At 26.0% G+C, this 19,849-nt stretch overlaps 2 protein-coding genes across 2 annotated transcripts; both read left to right on the top strand.

Moving 5' to 3' along the window:
• Nucleotides 1-2,411: 2,411 nt before the first annotated feature.
• Nucleotides 2,412-7,063, top strand: LOC127743093 (annexin D5-like). Its single transcript, XM_052255747.1, has 6 exons — nt 2,412-2,487; nt 3,328-3,467; nt 3,703-3,924; nt 4,912-5,127; nt 6,026-6,115; nt 6,860-7,063. Exons 1-6 carry the CDS (start codon nt 2,412-2,414, stop codon nt 7,061-7,063), a joined length of 948 nt encoding a protein of 315 aa, XP_052111707.1.
• Nucleotides 7,064-10,416: 3,353 nt separating this feature from the next.
• LOC107472054 (probable xyloglucan endotransglucosylase/hydrolase protein 28) lies at nt 10,417-14,483 on the top strand. Its single transcript, XM_016091627.3, has 4 exons — nt 10,417-10,662; nt 10,924-11,024; nt 11,392-11,600; nt 13,691-14,483. Exons 1-4 carry the CDS (start codon nt 10,467-10,469, stop codon nt 14,193-14,195), a joined length of 1,011 nt encoding a protein of 336 aa, XP_015947113.1. The 5' UTR covers nt 10,417-10,466; the 3' UTR covers nt 14,196-14,483.
• The last annotated feature ends 5,366 nt before the right edge of the window (nt 14,484-19,849 follow it).

The following is a 19,849-nucleotide window of genomic DNA, read 5'->3' as shown; positions in this document are numbered from 1 at the left end:
AATAAAATAAAAAAGATAAATTTATTTTTTATTTTAAAAATCTTAAACATATTAACTTTTGTCATATTGTATTTTTAAAAAGCTAAAGACAAATTGTCATTTTCTAAAAAACATTATATTAGAGAGTAATTATTTTTTTATTTAACTATGGAGTAATACATTTGATGGTTTACCATAATGAAGAATAATTTTTCAATTTTGGCTTTTAAGAACTATTTTTTTCATGTAAAATTTACCAGATCATTTTTGTAATGTACTTTTATTTTTCTTTGTACAAAAATACCAATGAAGTTTAAATAGAATTTCGCTAAGTAATTAATAAAGAATCTATCAATTTTTTTTAATTTTTATTGGACTAGACCAAAAACTCATTAACATAAACAAATCATTATAACTTAACTCTAACTTAAGCAGTTGCGCCGCAACTCTCTTTCTCTCTCCCTTTCCTCTCCCATCTCACTCACAGTGCCCACAACCCTAAATAGCTGTACCACCGCTCCCTACTGGAGCCGACGAGCGTCCACCCACGACAAGACGCCAGAGACGACAACCAAAACCATCATCGAAGAGAATCTCACGTGCCGTCAACCTCCACACAACCGCACTGATAGTCTCGACCCGAGCATCCATCCGATCCGCTACGAGAAGCTGGCGACGACAACCCGAGTCACCACGCAAGGAAGACGACGAAGTCATCGGCCGCGACTCCGCTCTGTTGAAGACAATGTTACCCACCTCGTGAACCATTTCCAGTGGTCCGTCACTGCGCTGCACACCCACACGTCGGCATAGCCGCACCCAGCACCGCCTCCAAGACGCGTCGTGCAGGTTCTTCCTCCTCTATTGTCGTGACTTCTAACGACTGTGTCTTCTAACGGAAGTGTCTTTTGTAGTTATAGATATGTCTCTTTTTGTACTGAATATGTATGCTAATGGAGATGTCTTCGGTGATACAGGCGGCTGGTCTAGTGGTGAGACGATGACGCGACGATGCGGGCAGCTATGCGCGTAGGATGAGTTTCTCTTTCACGGGAATAGAAGTGTCACAAAATGCGATCGGGGGAGGGGACGGTCAGCATCGAAGGACAATTACAGCGTCCCGATGACGAAAAAAGTTTCAAGACAGAGAGATTACCAAAAAAGGGTGAGAAACTTAGAATTGCGTGACACTCTCACAAGATTCACGTAGCAACATTCTTGGACCGTTACAAATTCTAATGTTTCAAAATTATAATTAATGCAAATCAATGCATTCTTAATTGTATTTAAAAAATAAAAATTAATTATTATTGTCAAAAGTTGACAAATACTCTTTTAGTACCCAATACTTTTCCATTTAAATATATTACGTCCTTTATCACCCTAAAATTATCTTATTATATTTGCAACACGTTTTAATTAATGCTACGTCTGAATATTTAATGTAAATATATATTTAAATAGAACTGAGTTAATTTAACTCAATTAAATTCGATCCATTTAAACATGCAAGTTAAACGAATCAAAAGAATTCCGTTAGAAAATTAATGGAATATTTATATAATGTGTACAATGAGTTATTTATTTGGCCTAATATGAAATAAAAAATAAACATTTAAGATAAAATACTACTAATTTCTCAAACACAATACACCTATACTATTCAGAATAACCATCCGAGTACTAGAAATAATAAACATACGATATCCTACTGAATCAAACATTCCTAAACCCTCTATTGTACACATTATACAGATACTTCATTGGCTCTCTATACTTCCTTGAATCAAAATTGTCCTATATCAATTCATATCGAGCCTATAATTTTATGTCCGACTCGTTTTAGTGTCAGCACGACGGAATATGTTTTATGAATTAAATTATTATCTCATATATTAATCATTTTTATTCATATCTATTTAAGTTGGGTAAATAGAATATTAGTTCGAAAATATTGACCAATTTTAAAGGTCTAACATATAAACCTCTCATGAGTGCAATTTTTTTACTATGTGTCCTATTAAAAATATTTTTTTTTTAATTTTTTTGTATATATAGTAATTAAATTTAAAGGATATATAAATATTTAAAATTAAAGTTGCATCTCACCACCATTGCTCTAGTTTACTATATATGGGTTTGTTGTGCTTAAATTTAGGTAATTCATACATTATATGCTAAATTATTTAAGGTGATATCTTACCACAATATTAGAAAACTAACAAATTGAGTTTACCCCCAAAAGGTTTTTTGCGTGGGTTTATTGCGTTTCATTTAGATCCTATGGCCATATAACAATACAATTAATCTTCACAACAACAAGTTTTCTTTTCTTTCCTTTTCTTCTTTTAATTTGTGTAAGTAAATTATTAGAGTAGCTAATTTGTTTGTTTGCAAGAGACTCAAAATTTAGAAGAAATAAAGATTGAAAAATGTCAACTTTGACAACACCTCCAAATGGATGCTCGCCTCGTGATGATGCTGCCCAATTGCATAAGGCTTTAAAAGGTTATTTATTTATTAATGCATTTTTTATATGTTAATTTTGTTCTGCATTTTACACAATTGAGCCATATGCTTAAAATTATGAGCCATTGAGTGAAGATTGAAGAACATAAGATAATAAAATCATCCAACCTGGTTTGAATCGGTATTATTAGGGATTATTCATATTCGTCTTTTGTCAATTATTGAAAAATTTGACGGAATATTACTACAACAAAAATAATTTTTAGTGACAGTAGTACAATAGTCATTATATGTTTTATTTAAATTATGTTTTTACGGTGATTATATATTTATCATTAGTATTATATGTTATGATGACAATTATACATTTTTTACGACTATTAAAAAAATCTTTAGCAATAATTATATAATTATGGCTAAAATCTTTTAATGACAAAACTTAAGACGACTAATGTCTAATTGTCGATAAATATATTAGTAGGATATTTTTATTGTCGCTAAAAATAAAACAAATTAGCGTTAAAAATAATTTTTCAAGTAGTGGATGTCGAGTCAGGTCAAATTGCCATCTTTAAGTCGGTCTAGTGGTTAGCTTACTAATCTACTTAAACAAGTGTTGAGAGTTTAAATTTTACCGTATGCATACAACAACTCATTAACTAGTTACAACTTACAAATTCTTAAACAAAACTCAGATCCGCGGTAAATTAGTAATTGACCTATAAAAAGAAAAATTAGGAGTTGATTTATGATGTACACTAAAGTCATTTATATTGATTATGTTTTAATGGCTGAATTAATATACTAATAAATCATTGATTATTTGTATATGGTCGCAGTTTTGGTAATAATAATAATGTATGTTTTTGGTACATGCAGGGCTTCGTTCCGATACAGCAAAAATTGTGAATATCCTTGCACATAGGGATTCAGAACAACGTGACCTTATTCAACAAGCATATGAAACTAGCTTTTCTGAACCACTTTACAAACGTATATCTACAGATCTTCACGGACATGTTAAAATTGAATCAATCATGCTACTTACTACAAAATCAACTATTAGTATAAAATACACATTGAAATATAAATATATATTAAAAATAAATTAAATTATATATATATTTATATATAAATATATTAATGGCTGATTTTAGTGTACAAATAATATTTTTGTAATTGAATATATAGTTGCTAATAAGTATATAATTGAAAGTACATGTGTTTTAATTTAATTTGAATAATGGTTTTCAGCGAGCATTGAAACTTTGGTTGCATGATGCTCTAACTAGGGATGCAATCATAATAAGAAAAGCATTAACAAGTTCACCAGTTGTTGATTATCAAGCTGTAAATGAAATCATATGTTCTCGAACCCCATCACAAATACGAAGATTCAAAGATGCTTATTTATCAACTTATCATTCTAATCTTGATGAAGATCTTGACAAACAACTAAGTGGAGATCACAAAAAGGTGCTTATATTTTCCATTTTTTTAATTTATTTATTTTGCAAATAAAGATGTGTTCAATATTATTGCAAGTGGAGACATTAGAAGATTTTTCATTTTGACATGCTTGAATTTTCTTAGAATTAATGGAAAACAAACAAGTAAGTACTCAAGCGGTTTTTGTTCATTTTTTCAGAAGAATCACAACATTTTTATTAAAATAAAAAAATTCTGCGGATATCTAATTATTTATTATATTATTTTTAAAATTAATAAACTTTTTAATAGAAAGTCAAGTCAGATTTAATATTTAATAAATCAACCATGTTATCGAAATATAAAATACACATAAAAAATGAGATGACTGATTTTAATAACTGATTTTGATATATAAATAACATTTTTATTAATAAATAGTTCATAACAAGTTTCAGGCCAATTAAGACTAATAACTCAATAAATTTTATTATAAGCCTTCAATTTTGTTCTTTCTAAAAAGGTGAAAACTCAGGTAAAGTCGACTTCATGTGAAGTTGAAATCTGAGAGTCATTAGATAAAAATTTAGTCAAATCAGTCAAATCATCTAATGATTCTCAGATATCAACTTCATGTGAAGTCAACTACACCTGAGTTTCCATCTTTCAAAAATTGTAATTGTTTAAAGAAATGAATAAGAAAAAGATTGAATATTTACTAGCAACAACAATTTTGCAACCTTTATAATTGCACAAAAATTGTTAGTTCCTCCTAAAAATTTTCCAAAGTGATCAACAATTGTGATTGAACAATATAATCCTCGTATATATTTAGGTAAAAATTCAGGTACAGTCAACTTCACGTGAAATTGATAATTGAGAGCTGTTAGATAAAAATTTAATCAAATTAGTCAAATCATTTAATAGTTCTCAACTATTAACTTCACGAATTTTCACCAATATCCTAATGTTGAAAATGTAAGGTAAAATGTTATATTATGATATTAATAAGAGGCTACATACTTGTTGTAATAGTTGTTGGTGGCTTATATAACTATACAACGTTATGAAGGCCCTGAATTGGATGAAGCATTAGTACAACAAGATGCTCAACAACTATACAAATCTGCAGACAAGAAAATAGGAACTGATGAGAAGACACTCATTAGAATCTTCAGTGAAAGGAGCAGCACTCATTTGGCGGCTGTTAGCTCTGCTTACAAAGCTTCTTTTGGAACACCACTTGAAAAGGTATATATATATATACACGAGATAATACTCAATTTGGTCCTGAAATTACTAGTCTCAATTTAATCTTTAAAGTTTTAATTGCCTTAATTTAGTTCTTAAACTTTTTAATTGACTCTACGACGAAAACCACCGCAGGAACTAATATGATTAAAATTTAAAAAATTTAGAGACTAAATTGAGGCAATTGAAATTTCAAGAACTAAATTGAGACTCAGTATAACTTCAGAAACCAAATTGAGTATTTTCTCATATATATATATATATATCACGTGTTCTATACAAAAAATCAATCATTAAATCAGTTATAATATCTTTATATATAAACATATATGTTGTTCCATACACACATTTTTAATATATTTTTAAAAGTGAAAATTCATATACAGTCAATTTTACGTGAAATTTATAGTTGAGAGTCGTTAAATGATTTGAATGATTTGATTAAATTTAATTTTCATCTAACGACTCTCAGTTATCAATTTTACGTGAAGTTGACTGCACTTGAATTTCCATCGTTTTTAAAAAGTAATTGATTCAGTGTTAATTTAAAAGGTATATATACATTTACGCAAAAATATAAATGCATAAAAAATTAGTTATCAAATCAGATACACTGTATTTATATGTAAATACCTGCACATATATTAATTTGATGGTTAATTTTATGTATATAGTATATACATAATAATTGACATATATACATTTGCCAATAAATTTTTACTGTTTTTTTTATTTTTACTACTTTTAAATTTTTTATGAAAATTAAAAATAATTAAAAATACGACTTAAAGTCTTAAACAGACATATTGCTTTTGGTTACAATATTATTAAGATAATAAAAATAAAAAGGTAAAATACATATTTAAGAAATAAAAAATAACAAGTTTAATACTTACAGGCACTAAAACAGCAAGCATCTGGCCTCTTTTTACGCTGCCTCTTGATCATACTACGATGTGCTATTAACCCTTCCATGTACTTTGCCAAGGTAAATTTTTTTCACCAATATTTACTCGTATTATATTAAATAATTTAGTCAAATATATTCAATCATCTAATACTTATTAACTAATATCTTTATATGATAATCTCCATTTTATTATACTAATTACTAAATTTAGTATTTACTCAAATTTCAATTTCATAATTCTTTTCTATATCTTTCTATAACAATTCAATATTTTATTAAACTAGCATTTTTTTTCTTCTACTAAAAAATGAGAAGAGTATCAGAGGCTTTGAACAGAGGGAAATCTTTGCAAAATTATTATATAAATAAAAAATTAAAAAAATTTCAAGTGTATTAAAAACATTAGTATTCCAATTATTTTAACCGTTAATTTTAATTAATATATATTATATATATTTTTTATAATTCAGATAAACGGTTAAAATAGCTGAAATATCGATATTCCTAATACACTTAAAATTTTTCTTAAAAAATTAATCACTAAATTAATTATCATATATTATTTAATTTATTTTAAATATATATTTTATATTTAACATATATTTATTACGAATAACTAAATTGCTACTTGACCTTTTTTTTTTACATATAACATGCTTGAAAATATTTTTATTTGGGTCATTTAGTGCAACTCAACAAAGTGTAAAATATTTTCTTTTAGATCTAATATTAAAACATTTTATAAGACAAAAAAATTGCAAACAGATCCCTATAATATTTTGAGTGACGAAATTGCCCTTGTTTTGTTCCCTCTTCTTACAGATTTTACGCAAGGCAATAAAGGGAATGGGAACCGGTGACACAAGGCTAATAAGGGTAATTGTGACGAGAACAGAGATTGACATGCAATACATAAAAGAAGCATATCTCACTAAATATGGAAAACCGTTATCTGTTGCTGTTCGTTCAGATACCTCAGGGCATTATAGGGATTTTCTCCTACAACTTTTAGGTTCTGATTATTAGTAGCTAGTAAGGGCCTAAAAATTTTGTATTCATGCATGCCAATTTTTATTATTTATTGTATCTTTTACATTTAATTAGTGGCCCTTAACCTACTCGGAGCAAGATTTGAGTAAATTAAAGAGTAAATAGTATATATTAATTCAAAGATATTAAGATAAGAATATAAAAATAAAATATTTGTTTTATCTTATTTGATAAAAATATAAAATATAAAATATAAAATACTGTTTTGATTCTTAAAATTGTTGATAAAAATTAAAATTATTTTTAATTTTTTTTAAAAATCATTTTTTTTGGGTCAAAATTTTTAATATAAAATAAATATGGATAAAAGATTTATTAAATAGTGGGTAGTTGGGCCTAATCCGGTCCATTATGTTGAAACCAAATTCACTGGCCCAAAACAGAGTTCAAACCTTAAAACCGAAACAATTAAGACAAAAAAAGAAACCAACTTTGATTGTTCGAGTGGTCAGCTCACTGTCCGTTTAAGCAAGTGTCAGGAATACATTAGTTTTTAACCTGTTAGGTAGGAAATACCGTTTGTGTAAACAAAAAAAAAATAAGACAAAAAAAGAAACGAAACAATTATACATTATTATATTTTAACTATTCTAGACCCAAATAGATTTTAAAAAAGTAACATATATTTAATAATGAAATTGGAAAAAAAAATCATTAAGAATATGTTTTGATGGGGTATTTTAAGAAGGAAATATACTTTTTGAGAACATTTAAACTTATTAAGGAAAACATTTGTTTGAATATTTAATTGAAATCACTTTCAGATTTCAAGTACTAAAATAGGAATTTTAATTTCCACCTATAATGGAGAAATTTCTTTTTTTAATCTTATTTCAAAATCTATTTCCATGTACTTATTAAGATTTAAAATTAACAAATAATAAAATCAAATGCATATTTTATGAATAAATATAATCTAATTATCTTTGTTAAACATAATATTTAAAAAATAAATAATATAATTATATCAACTAAACAAAATAATATTTTAAAATGGAATTTAATTATAACATTTAAATTTCATTATATTTAAAATATGCTAAAACCCATGTGATACACAAAATATATATTTTTTATATTTATGTTTGAAATATGTGTCTAATAAAATAAGTTATTTATGAATATATTTATCTTATATAAAATAATTTCATATATTTTTTGTTATTTATATTAATACCAAATAATCTATAAAATAAAAAAAATCACAAAATACTTATATTTAATAAAAAAAGGTGTCGTATGCAGTAAACGAATAACTCAATATTTATAAGAAAAAATTAACTAACATATTTTAAAGTGGGTTTTATATGTATTCAGTAAATGTTGTCAAATTATTATTAATAAAATATTGATTTGAGTTGTAAAAAATAATATTATATTAACTTAACTTAACAAATAATTTGTGAAACAAAAATAAAAAATGCAGGGTGAGATTAACATTACTTTTAGGTGGAAGATGAGTTGGAGAAAATGTTATCATTATAAACATGAGTCATGTCTTAAAAGCTGTTGCCAACGAGTCCATGGAATAGAAAGGATTCAAGATCAAGATGTAATTAAGAAAGAGAAAGAGATAGAGATGAAATGATGATAATGCAATTGCACTTCTCATTTTCCATAATACTTCTTAATTGCTAATCAATTGAAAACGATATGGGTTTCCAAATATATATACACAAATAAATATTGCTACTCCTATTTTAATAATGTTGCTTTTTTTTTATAAAAGCATATAATGCAAATTTTTTCTCAAAATAAAAATATACAACACAAAAAAAATCATATTTACACTGACATTATTAAAAATGAGAATGAAATTATCATTTTTCTATATATATACATAATTCTATTTAAATTGAGATTTCTTTTTTAGTACAATGAAAAATCTAAATATATTAATTATTCTATCTATAAAATTATTTAGGTCAATTGTAATTAAAGTGTAAATAAATAATTTAACATGTATAATTATATGAGAATTTAAATTATAAAGTTTAAGCAAAATAAAGGGGCATATATACATACATTTTATTATTGGTTGGGAGAAAGCTGGCCGAATATATAAAAATCTAATCATCAATAAGAGTAATTAACATTTTTTGAAGTTTATTTATCATTCAAATAGTCATACAAATAACATATTTGTATAGGGTGTTCATGAATTGAATTTGATCTGCATATATATCTGCAGTGTTTATCTGAATTCGATCTAGAAATTATAGACGTGGATTCGATTTATAAGACTATCGGATCGGATTTGCGGATTTTGTGTAGATATTCACATATCCGTGTATCTGCAAAAATAAAAAAATAAATAAGTAAATATTTTTTATGTTTTATTTTAACTAATAATTATCATATATGTTGTATTATTTTAATTTATTATTTAAAAAAATATATTTAAAATTATTTTAAGAGCAAACATATTTTAAAGAATTGAAAAAAAATTATTGATATTTTTTAATAAAAAAGAACTTTTTAAAAATATTTTTGTATTTTGCGGATATATCCGATATTCAATCTGATTCGCAAATATGCATATCGGATCGGTTTATAAAAATTATGGATATTGGATCATATCCGATCCGATGATTTTAGTGCGGATCGGATAAAAATTTTGGCCATATCCAATCTAATCTGATTCGGGTTCACTCCTATATTTGTATGAACAATAATGTAAAAATATATTTAGATCAAAATTTACTTATTTTTAATGATTAAAAGTATACTTCTTAATTCTTATTATGACAAAGAGTTACAATTTTAAAAGGCAACTCATATATATGTGAAAAGCAAAACCATATCCTAACTCAAATAAAAAATACTATTTGTACATTAAAATTAGTCACCAATATATTTATGTATAAATATATGTGTGATTTAATATATTTTTAATGTGTATTTATATTTTAATATATATTTTATATATTAGTAGTTGACTTTGATAATTAATTTTAATGTACACATAACATACCTCAAATCAAATATGTATTTCTAATTGAACCTACAAAGTTGCTATGTGGTTATATAAAATTATAAACATATATTATGTATGTTTGGTTGATTTTTTATATATACATATCCAATGTAATCTAGTTGTTAATATAAATCTAATTATGTTAATATAAATCTAATTATGTATTATTTAGTTCCAAATAATTCAACTAATAAATAGTACAATTGAATTTAATTACAAAAATAAAAAATAAAATTGAATTTAATTGCTGTAGTGATCATATATATTCCAAAACCTATCATATTCTTCTTCATTACTCTTCCTTTAATTTGCACCACCTCTTATATATATATAATAAATAACTTCTTACACACATAATATACCTCAACACTGAAAAATATTTGAAAAAAAAAGGAAAAAAATATGGGAGGGTGTCATCTGTGTTTTCTCTTCTTGTGTTTGTCCTCAGCCATGGTTGTTGTTTCTGGTTCTTCTTCCATGAACAATAATTTGCCTATTATAACCTTTGAGGATGGTTACACACCCTTGTTTGGAGATAATAATTTGATTATCCATAATGATGGCAAATTGGTTCATCTTACACTTGATCAGAGAACAGGTTTAATTTTCATCTATACCTTCTTCTTCTTGCTTTTCTTTTTTCTAATTTTTCTTCTTATTATTAGTGTAAAAAAAAATTGTTATTTAGATGATTATTCAGTAATTTAGTTTGAAAATAATTATTTTTATTATTATATAACACATAATTAATTCTATGTGTAAAATTTTTAATATTATTACCGTGCATAAAAATTAAATTCTATTATTATTATGATTGTTCTAATTTTTTTTATATTGTATTTTTGGGCTCTGTTTTCAGGTTCTGGATTTGTGTCTCATGAACTTTACCTTCATGGGTATTTTAGTGCTAAGATTAAGTTGCCTGCTGATTACACTGCTGGAGTTGTGGTGGCTTTTTATGTGAGTGTTACTCACTCAAATTATTGCCAATAATATTTATAAGATATATATCTAATCATCATCCAATGATCATTGGAAATGTTACATAAATATATAATTTTTTTAATTGAAGATTGTAGATGGTGCGTTTTGTCTTTTTAATCGATATTGTTAGAATTTAATTTTGATGTACTGAGTCTTTTGAAGATCATTTACGTGGTCAATATAAAAGATAGTTATTTTTAAGTTTTGTACATGAGACGTATATATATATAAAATTACTTTATACCGACGGTGTATTAAAATTAAATTTTTATTGGTACTGTCCATAAAATAGAGTGAAAAAGTCATTAAATAAGTCATATTTTATTTATTTATTTATTTGTAGATGTCAAATGGTGACTTGTTCAAGAAGAACCATGACGAAATAGACTTTGAGTTTTTGGGAAATATTAGAGGCAGAGATTGGAGAATGCAGACCAATTTTTATGGTAATGGTAGTACCAACACTGGCAGAGAAGAAAGATATGATCTCTGGTTTGATCCTTCTCAAGATTTTCACCAATACAGTATTCTGTGGACAGATTCTAAGATCATGTAAGTGTGTATATATATATATATATATGTATTTTTTTAGAGAAATACTATCTGTTCTTTAAATTTTCAGCATTTAGTCGATCTTTTGATTTATGGGAAGTTACTTATTTTTTAGTTTCTCTCTCTTTTAAAGGCTGAATGATGGATAATTTTTAAAGGATATTTAGTTACACTATTTTATTTAATGTGTGTTTTATATTTAATATATATTTAGTGATTGATTTTGATATACATCTAAGATATAGTTGAATTATAAATTACTATGTTAATAAAAATAATATTTTTTACATTATTTATTTAAATAATTATTTAAGTGTAGAATCTTATAGAGAGTTACAAATAGAGTTTGAATAAGTCAAAACTCAAATTTCTCATCATTCCATTATACATTATTGAGTTACCACAACTTTTGAATAGATATCCTATCTCTGAATTAAATTTTTTTTAGATAAAGAATTTTTTTTAGTTGTCCTAAAACAATTAGGAGATTTTTTAAAAGAAATACATGATTTTACTTCTAGCGACGACATGCTAGAGGGTGGTGTTTTCGAGAGGATTTAGTTGATTCATGATTTATGTTTCATTTTTATAAATTATGATGCATGTAGTTTGTATTTTCTTAGAATTTTATGAAAAAATAGAAAATAAGATTTGTTATTTCACTTTTTCTTTTGTTGAAAAGAAAAAACCAAAGCACCCTAATTTGATGATTTATTTATCTCAAAAAACTTTTCTTAATTCTTAATTGTTTTATTGCTTTTAGTGCTAAGTTGATGGCTTTTGATATTCAAATTTGGTGGGGTTTTATCAAAAGATGACTCCGGTTTTCTTTTACCATTAACAATAAATCCCTTGTTTTGTCAAAAACCATTTTTTTCTTGAAATGGGATTACTAAGAAACTAGATATTACTTATTAATTTATTATTGAAAATGAATAAGAAACTAGATATCACCACTTCTAATTCCTTTAATTGTTAATTTAATTTGTTATATTACCTTTTAGAATAAGAATAAGAACCCACAAGATAAAAAATTTGGTGTGGATTTGACCCACAAGTGGGTCACATGATAAATTCTAAGTTTTTGGAGTCTTTATAGACTGTGGTACTAGGAAAAGCAACTAATTTTGTTTACCTAATTTCTGAATTTGCAATCAATATTCTTCCCACTGTTACTATAGTTACAAAGTGGGATCTCACATGTCCCTTCTTTTGTGATGTTAAATTTGATAACATCAATTTATTTGTCGTTTTACAATGTTTTTTTATTCCTTTCCATATTTTTATTAAGTTAAAATATAATTTTTTTTCCATGAAACTTATTAAATTTAAAAATATGCTTAAGTTTTATTTTGTTTCGTAAATTTTGATTTATATCAAATATATCTCAAAAATTTAAATTTTTAAGAATATTACGATAAATTCAACAATAATTTCATAAGAATAAGTTGGATACAAATTTGCTTTAATTATTAAGAATTATTACTAAATTGATCTTAAGTTTTTTAAAAATTTAATTATTAGGAATATATTTTATATAAAATAAATTTTAAATATATTTTAAAAATTTTTGAGAAATTTAAAAAATAAAAAATAAATTTAATTATTCTGTTGGTTTTTATAGTTTCGCGAAATTTTTAATTAGGTCCTTATACTATTTTTTTCTTTTAATTGGGTTCCTGCACCAATTTTTTTTCAATTAGGTCCTTAATTATATAGGGATCCAATTAAAAAAAAAAACGGTGTAGGAACCCAAATAAAAAAAGTATATAGACCCAGTTAAAAAAATTAGTGTAAGGAATCAATTAAATAAAAAAAGCATAAAGAACTAATTAAAAATTTCGCAATACTATAGGGACCAATATGGTGGAAACTCAGATGCAGTCGTCTTCACGCGAAATTGATACTGAAAACAGTTAGATGATTTGACTAACTTTTTGTCTAATGGTTCTTAGATATTAATTTTATGTGAAGTCGATTTCACCTGAGTTTTCACCGACTAATATAGTAATTAAACCTAAAAAATATAATTTATCTTTTTTATTATTATTAATTATTTTTAATTTGAAGTTATTATTTATATGTTGCAGATTTTACGTAGATAATGTTCCAATAAGAGAAGTGAAGAGAACAGAATCTATGGGTGGAGATTTTCCTTCAAAGCCAATGACTTTGTATGCAACCATATGGGATGCATCTGATTGGGCAACTGATGGAGGAAAATACAGAGTAAATTACAAATATGCCCCTTATGTTGCTGAGTTCTCAAACTTTGTCATGCATGGTTGTGGGGTTGATCCAATTGATGAAAATGTTGCAAAGTGCAACAATGCTCAAAATTCTAAGGCAAACATCATACCTAAACACAAAATCAAGATGGAGAACTTTAGGAACAATCATATGACATACTCTTATTGTTATGATAGGGCTAGGTACCAAGTTCCTCCACCTGAGTGTGTCATTAGTCTCGAAGAGGCTGAAGCACTAAGAAAACTTGATCCTACCACCTTCGGTGACGGTCGGCGCCACCGGGGTGGTGGAAAGCAGCGGCACCATCAAAGCAAAGGAAGGAAGGCAGAGGATGCTTCATTTTGAATGTGAAGAATGATTTTATTAGTGACAAGAGAAATAAATATTTTTCATAATTAAATATTATTTAGCTTGGTTTAATTACTTGATAGAGTTGAGAATTCATTTTTTTTTCTTTTTTTATTATTATTCCTTTCATTTTGGTGTATAGAAAGATAGAGAAAAAAGAGGTAAGAAAGTTTATGATTTGGTTTCTATTAGTGTATGTGTAAAGTTATTGCATGTGGGTATAATTTATGGGTCTTGCTAACATGTCTCTTGAGAGTATATTTTAAGAATTAAAAGTTTGATGTATTGACGGTTTATTTTTTAGATGATTATTTATATGATTAAATATTTTTATTGATATAATATTATATAATTAAATATACGTATAGAATATTATAATTATTTTATACTGTATTAAAATTAAATTTATATTTTAATATATTTTTTTTTAATTTACCAAATAAAAAGTGGTGTGTTTTGGAGAGCTTCACTAAACAAAAACTAAATGTAAAAACGAAGAGTGACTAATTAGTAATAATAATTAATTTAAGAGATAACATATAAATTGATCTTTTAGTTTTCATTTCATAATCAAATTAATTGTTTTTAAACCTATCAAATTAGCTTTTCAGTATTTTATAACTTAGTTTTTCGGCAAAAGATTAACTTGATTAATGATTTAAAATGAACTAAAAACTAATAAAATATATCCTTGTTTAAAACCAAGAAATTAGTTGATGGTTATCTCATCAATATTTAATAAAAGTATAAGATATATCAAAATCTAACATTCGATAAGTTTTCAAATTTCGAATATAAAATATTAGTAGAATTTAACTTTGTGCAAAAAAATTTATAAAATTATTTAATTAAATTTATGTATTTAGATAATAAATTAAAAAATTAACTATTTTTATTGTATAAATAAATAACTAATTATCTATATACATAAAAGTTAAAAATAATAAATTAAGAATTAAAAATGATATATTCAAATACTTGAAATTCATTATTGGAGTGAAAAAAAAAGATAACTTCCCGTTGACATATCTTTTCTTCATTAATAAGATTCATAAGAATCTAAATCTAATTCAAAATTTTCTTCATTATTGTCTACTCTCTTTGTACCCCTCTTTGTAAAATTAAATTTTGATTTTGATGAATTGTTAGTATAAACAATTTTAGATGTGTATTCAATCATATAAAAGATCGTAGAGCGTGGGAGTACCAAAAATATTTTCTGGGTATAAACCCTAACTTTTGCAGAATGAGAAAATCACAGAAAATTACAATAGATTGTTGTCCGAATATCGATAAAGAAGATCGGCTAAGCAATCTTCCAGAGGATATAGTGTGTCAGATTTTGTCACATGTTGATACATCAATTGCATGCAGAACAAGCGCCCTGTCAAAAGAATGGAATCGCAGATCAATTTGGACCATGCTTCCAGATCTTTCCTTCCATTACTGGTCTCCATTATATTCACCAGACTACTATACAGGATTTAACGAATTCGTGAACAAAGCTTTAGATTCACGCAAAGGAAAACACATCAGAAGATTCCACCTACATTTTTCTAGTGAAGGCAGGAGTTTCCGGTCATCGGACTTCCAGAAGTGGATCTCCGGCACCATTGAATGTGCCATCGAAGAAATCAATATTGAGTTGAATATAGATTCGTGTTGCCAGATCGAGTTGCCTTTGACGTTTTTCAGTTCGGCCACTCTCACAACCTTGAAATTACATGGTCATATTAGTATCTTCGCTACAAATTCCCCTGTGTGGTTACCGAAGCTCAAGATTTTAGATCTGTCAACGCATGCATGCGAGGGGTGCGGTACGGAAGCCGAAAGACTTGTGAACAGTCTGTTGTCTAATTGTCCTGTTCTTGAAGAATTTTATGTCAATGGAGAGTGGAATTTGATGAGCATTGTTAGAGCGCCTTATACATTGAAAAAGCTTAGTGTACGTGTTTATAGCTTTGAGAATGATTCTTTTGAGATAGATGCTCCATCTCTTGAATTTTTTTGCCTTCACCAATCTTGTCCTGTTCGTTATGTGATTATGAACTTGAACAATGTGGTTGAAGCACGCCTCTCAATTCTCTTCCAATTCATCAGTGATAGAAGCTGCTTATTTGATCTTTTTCAAGGGCTCTCTAATGTCAAATATTTGTATTTGAATATTCAGTATCGTGAACTTCATAGACTTCCTGTCATTAATAAAAATGTAAGGTTCTCTAACAGTTAAAACTTATTTTATTTAGTATAATTTCGGATATATTAATATGTCAATATTTTTATTTTAATTCATTGTTTAATTAAGTCACCCAAGCTTGAAACTTTCATAATTCAGGTACTGCAAATTGTTTTAACTTATCAATTGTAACTATACAACTTTGTGTAATTATGTTAAATATTGGCTAAAATATTAATAGGAAGCATATGCCTCTTATATATATATATAAAATAAGAGTCATTAAAATTTGTTGTTTTTTATTATCAGTTAGCTATTAGTACGTAAAAGTATAAAATAAAGTATATTATTCAATTACTAAACAAAAGAAATTAGATTATAAAAATTGAGTTGATTAAATATTAACAAAAAAAATCTAATGTACTCCTAACATTTCTCTTGTTTTATATATATATAGAAGCATATGCTTCCCATTAATATTGTAGTTAATATTTAACATAATTACATGAAGTTACATAGTTACAATTGATAAGTTACAATCTATGATTATAAGATGATTTGTAACAAGTTTTGTAAAAATTAAAGATCATACTCTTACAGTTTAAAAGCTTGTATTTGTATAAGTTTTGAAGTTTTATATTACTGTTAATTTTAATATATAAAAATGTATTAGAATTATGATTGCATTTACATTTGTTGGCAGGTTAAGGGGCCTCAAGATAAATGGCAATTAAATTCCTTCTCTGTGAAGAGGTAAGTTTGAGAATTGAAGTTTTGTATGAAAAATAAAAAAAAAACATAAAAAAAAATTTTCTAATTAAAGTCCATTTAATTTTTTGACAGTCCACAAGATAAACAAGAATTTGCAGAAGCTTACAAGCATGTATGTCATCGGTGAAGTAAAACGAGTTGGATAATACGAAGCTTCTACCTTATTCATAAGGTCATACATATGTATTTTGATTTGATATAGTATTTAGCTTAATTTTTCTGAATTTAAAATGATTTATTTTGATTCGTTGTTTTATGAATCAATTTGATGTTGTAGACAATAAACATTGGTGTATTTTTTTTATTTTTCACCGTGTCTTTAAATTTAGCAAATTATGAGATATCATTAAATTAGTTTTTTAAATATTTTCTATATTGTCTTCAACTTTTTTAGAAGGGTGCTGACTGCTGACATATAAGTTAAAGTTAGATATTACAAAATAAATTACTGAATATTGATCACATGTTTTTAAAATACGTGATAATAAATAGTATTGAATAGTTACGACAATTAATAAATGCTAAAAAAAAGTAAGTTATAACTGTTTTTGGTTGATTTTCTTTGGTTATTAAATATTTTAGTTTTACATTTTCACAATTAGATATTTTGATAATTTTCATGATCATTAATTTTTACTGTAACAAAAGTTTCCATAAACACTAAAATAATCTACCATATTTTTTATATATTTTAAAACAAAATAATTGATTAAAAAATGATTAAATGAATCGTATTATGTGTATATCAAAAATTAGTTATCAGTATAAAATATAGTTACAATATAAAATATATATTAAAAATGAGTTAAACAATATAGATATTTATACATAAATATATAATAATTTAATTATAACAATTTCATAAGAACAACCCTCGATATAAGCAAATCAAACATAATTTTTATGCATTATTGTTAGATCAGTTTTAAATTTTTTGAAAATTTAGCCATTCGATGTTATATTTGATGCAAATCAAAAATTTTTTGGACAAAACTGAAATAAAATATAACTTAAGAGTATTTTAGAAACTTTTGCTAACTTTAGAGACAAAAAATATACTTTATCCTTTTTATTATTATTAATTATTTTTTAATTTAAAGTTATTATTTAAATGTTGCAGATTTTATGTAGATAATGTTCCAATAAGAGAAGTGAAGAGAACAGAATCTATGGGTGGAGATTTTCCTTCAAAGCCAATGACTTTGTATGCAACCATATGGGATGCATCTAATTGGGCAACTGATGGAGGAAAATAGAGTAAATTACAAATATGCCCCTTATGTTGCTGAGTTCTCAAACTTTGTCATGCATGGTTGTGGGGTTGATCCAATTGATGAAAATGTTGCAATGTGCAACATTGCTCAAAATTCTAAGGCAAACATCATATCTAAGCACAAAATCAAGATGGAGAACTTTAGGAACAATCATATGACATACTCTTATTGTTATGATAGGGTTAGGTACCAAGTTCCTCCACCTGAGTGTGTCATTAGTCTCCAAGAGGCTGAAGCACTAAGAAAACTTGATCCTGCCACCTTCGGTGGCGGTCGGCACCACCGGGGTGGTGGAAAGCAGCGGCACCATCAAAGCAAAGGAAGGAAGGCAGAGGATGCTTCATTTTGAATGTGAAGAATGATTTTATTAGTGACACGAGAAATAAATAATTTTCACAATTAAATATTATTTAGCTTGGTTTAATTTACTTGATAGAGTTGAGAATTCATTTTTTTTTATTGTTATTCCTTTCATTTTGGTGTATAGAAAGATAGAGAAAAAAGAATTAAGAAAGTTTATGATTTGGTTTCTATTAGTGTCTGTATGTGTAAAGTTATTGCATGTGGGTATAATTTATGGTTCTTGCTAACATTTATTTTGAGGGTATATTTTAAGAATGAGAAAATATAGAGAGCTAATGGAGTATCTGTACAATGTGTATAATGGGAGTTTATTATCTCGTATTTAGATGGTTATTTTGGATAGTATGGATGTATTGTGTTGGAGAAATTAGTAGTATTTTATCCTGTATATTCATTTTTAACTCATATTGGGCCAAGTAAACAACTTATTGTACATATTGTACAAATACTCCATTGGCTCTATAGCGAGATTCGGGATTTTTAATAATTAAAAGTTTGATGTATTGATGGTCTTATTTTTTAGATGATTATTTATATAATTAATATAAATGATAATTATTTTTGCTGATATAATATTATGTAATTGAATGCATGTGTAGAATATTATAATTATTTTATACTGTATTAAAATTAAATTTATATTTTAATATATTTTTTTAATCTACCAAATAAAAAGTGGTTTGTTTTGGAGAGCTTCACTAAAAGAAAAACTAAATGTATAAACGAAGAGTGACTAATTAATAATAATTAATTGATTTAAGAAAAAACATACAAATTGATCTTTTAATTTTCATTTGATAATCAAATTAATTGTTTTTAAATTGATCAAATTAGCTTTTCAGTATTTTATAACTTAGTTTTTCGTCCAAAGATTATCTCGATTAATGATTTAAAATGAACTTAAAACTAATAAAACATATCCTTGTTTAAGAACCAAGTCTCATCAATATTTAATAAAAGTATAAGATATATCAAAATCTCACATTCGAAAAGTTTTCCAATTTTGAATATAAAATATTAGTAGAATTTAACTTTATGCAAAGAATTTTATAAAATTATCTAATTAA

This window comes from Arachis duranensis, chromosome 10 (genome assembly GCF_000817695.3).
Source record: "Arachis duranensis cultivar V14167 chromosome 10, aradu.V14167.gnm2.J7QH, whole genome shotgun sequence".
Taxonomy (NCBI): Eukaryota; Viridiplantae; Streptophyta; class Magnoliopsida; order Fabales; family Fabaceae; genus Arachis; species Arachis duranensis.
The sequence above is the reverse complement of the archived record's forward strand: the minus strand, read 5'-3'. Positions and strand labels throughout refer to the sequence as shown.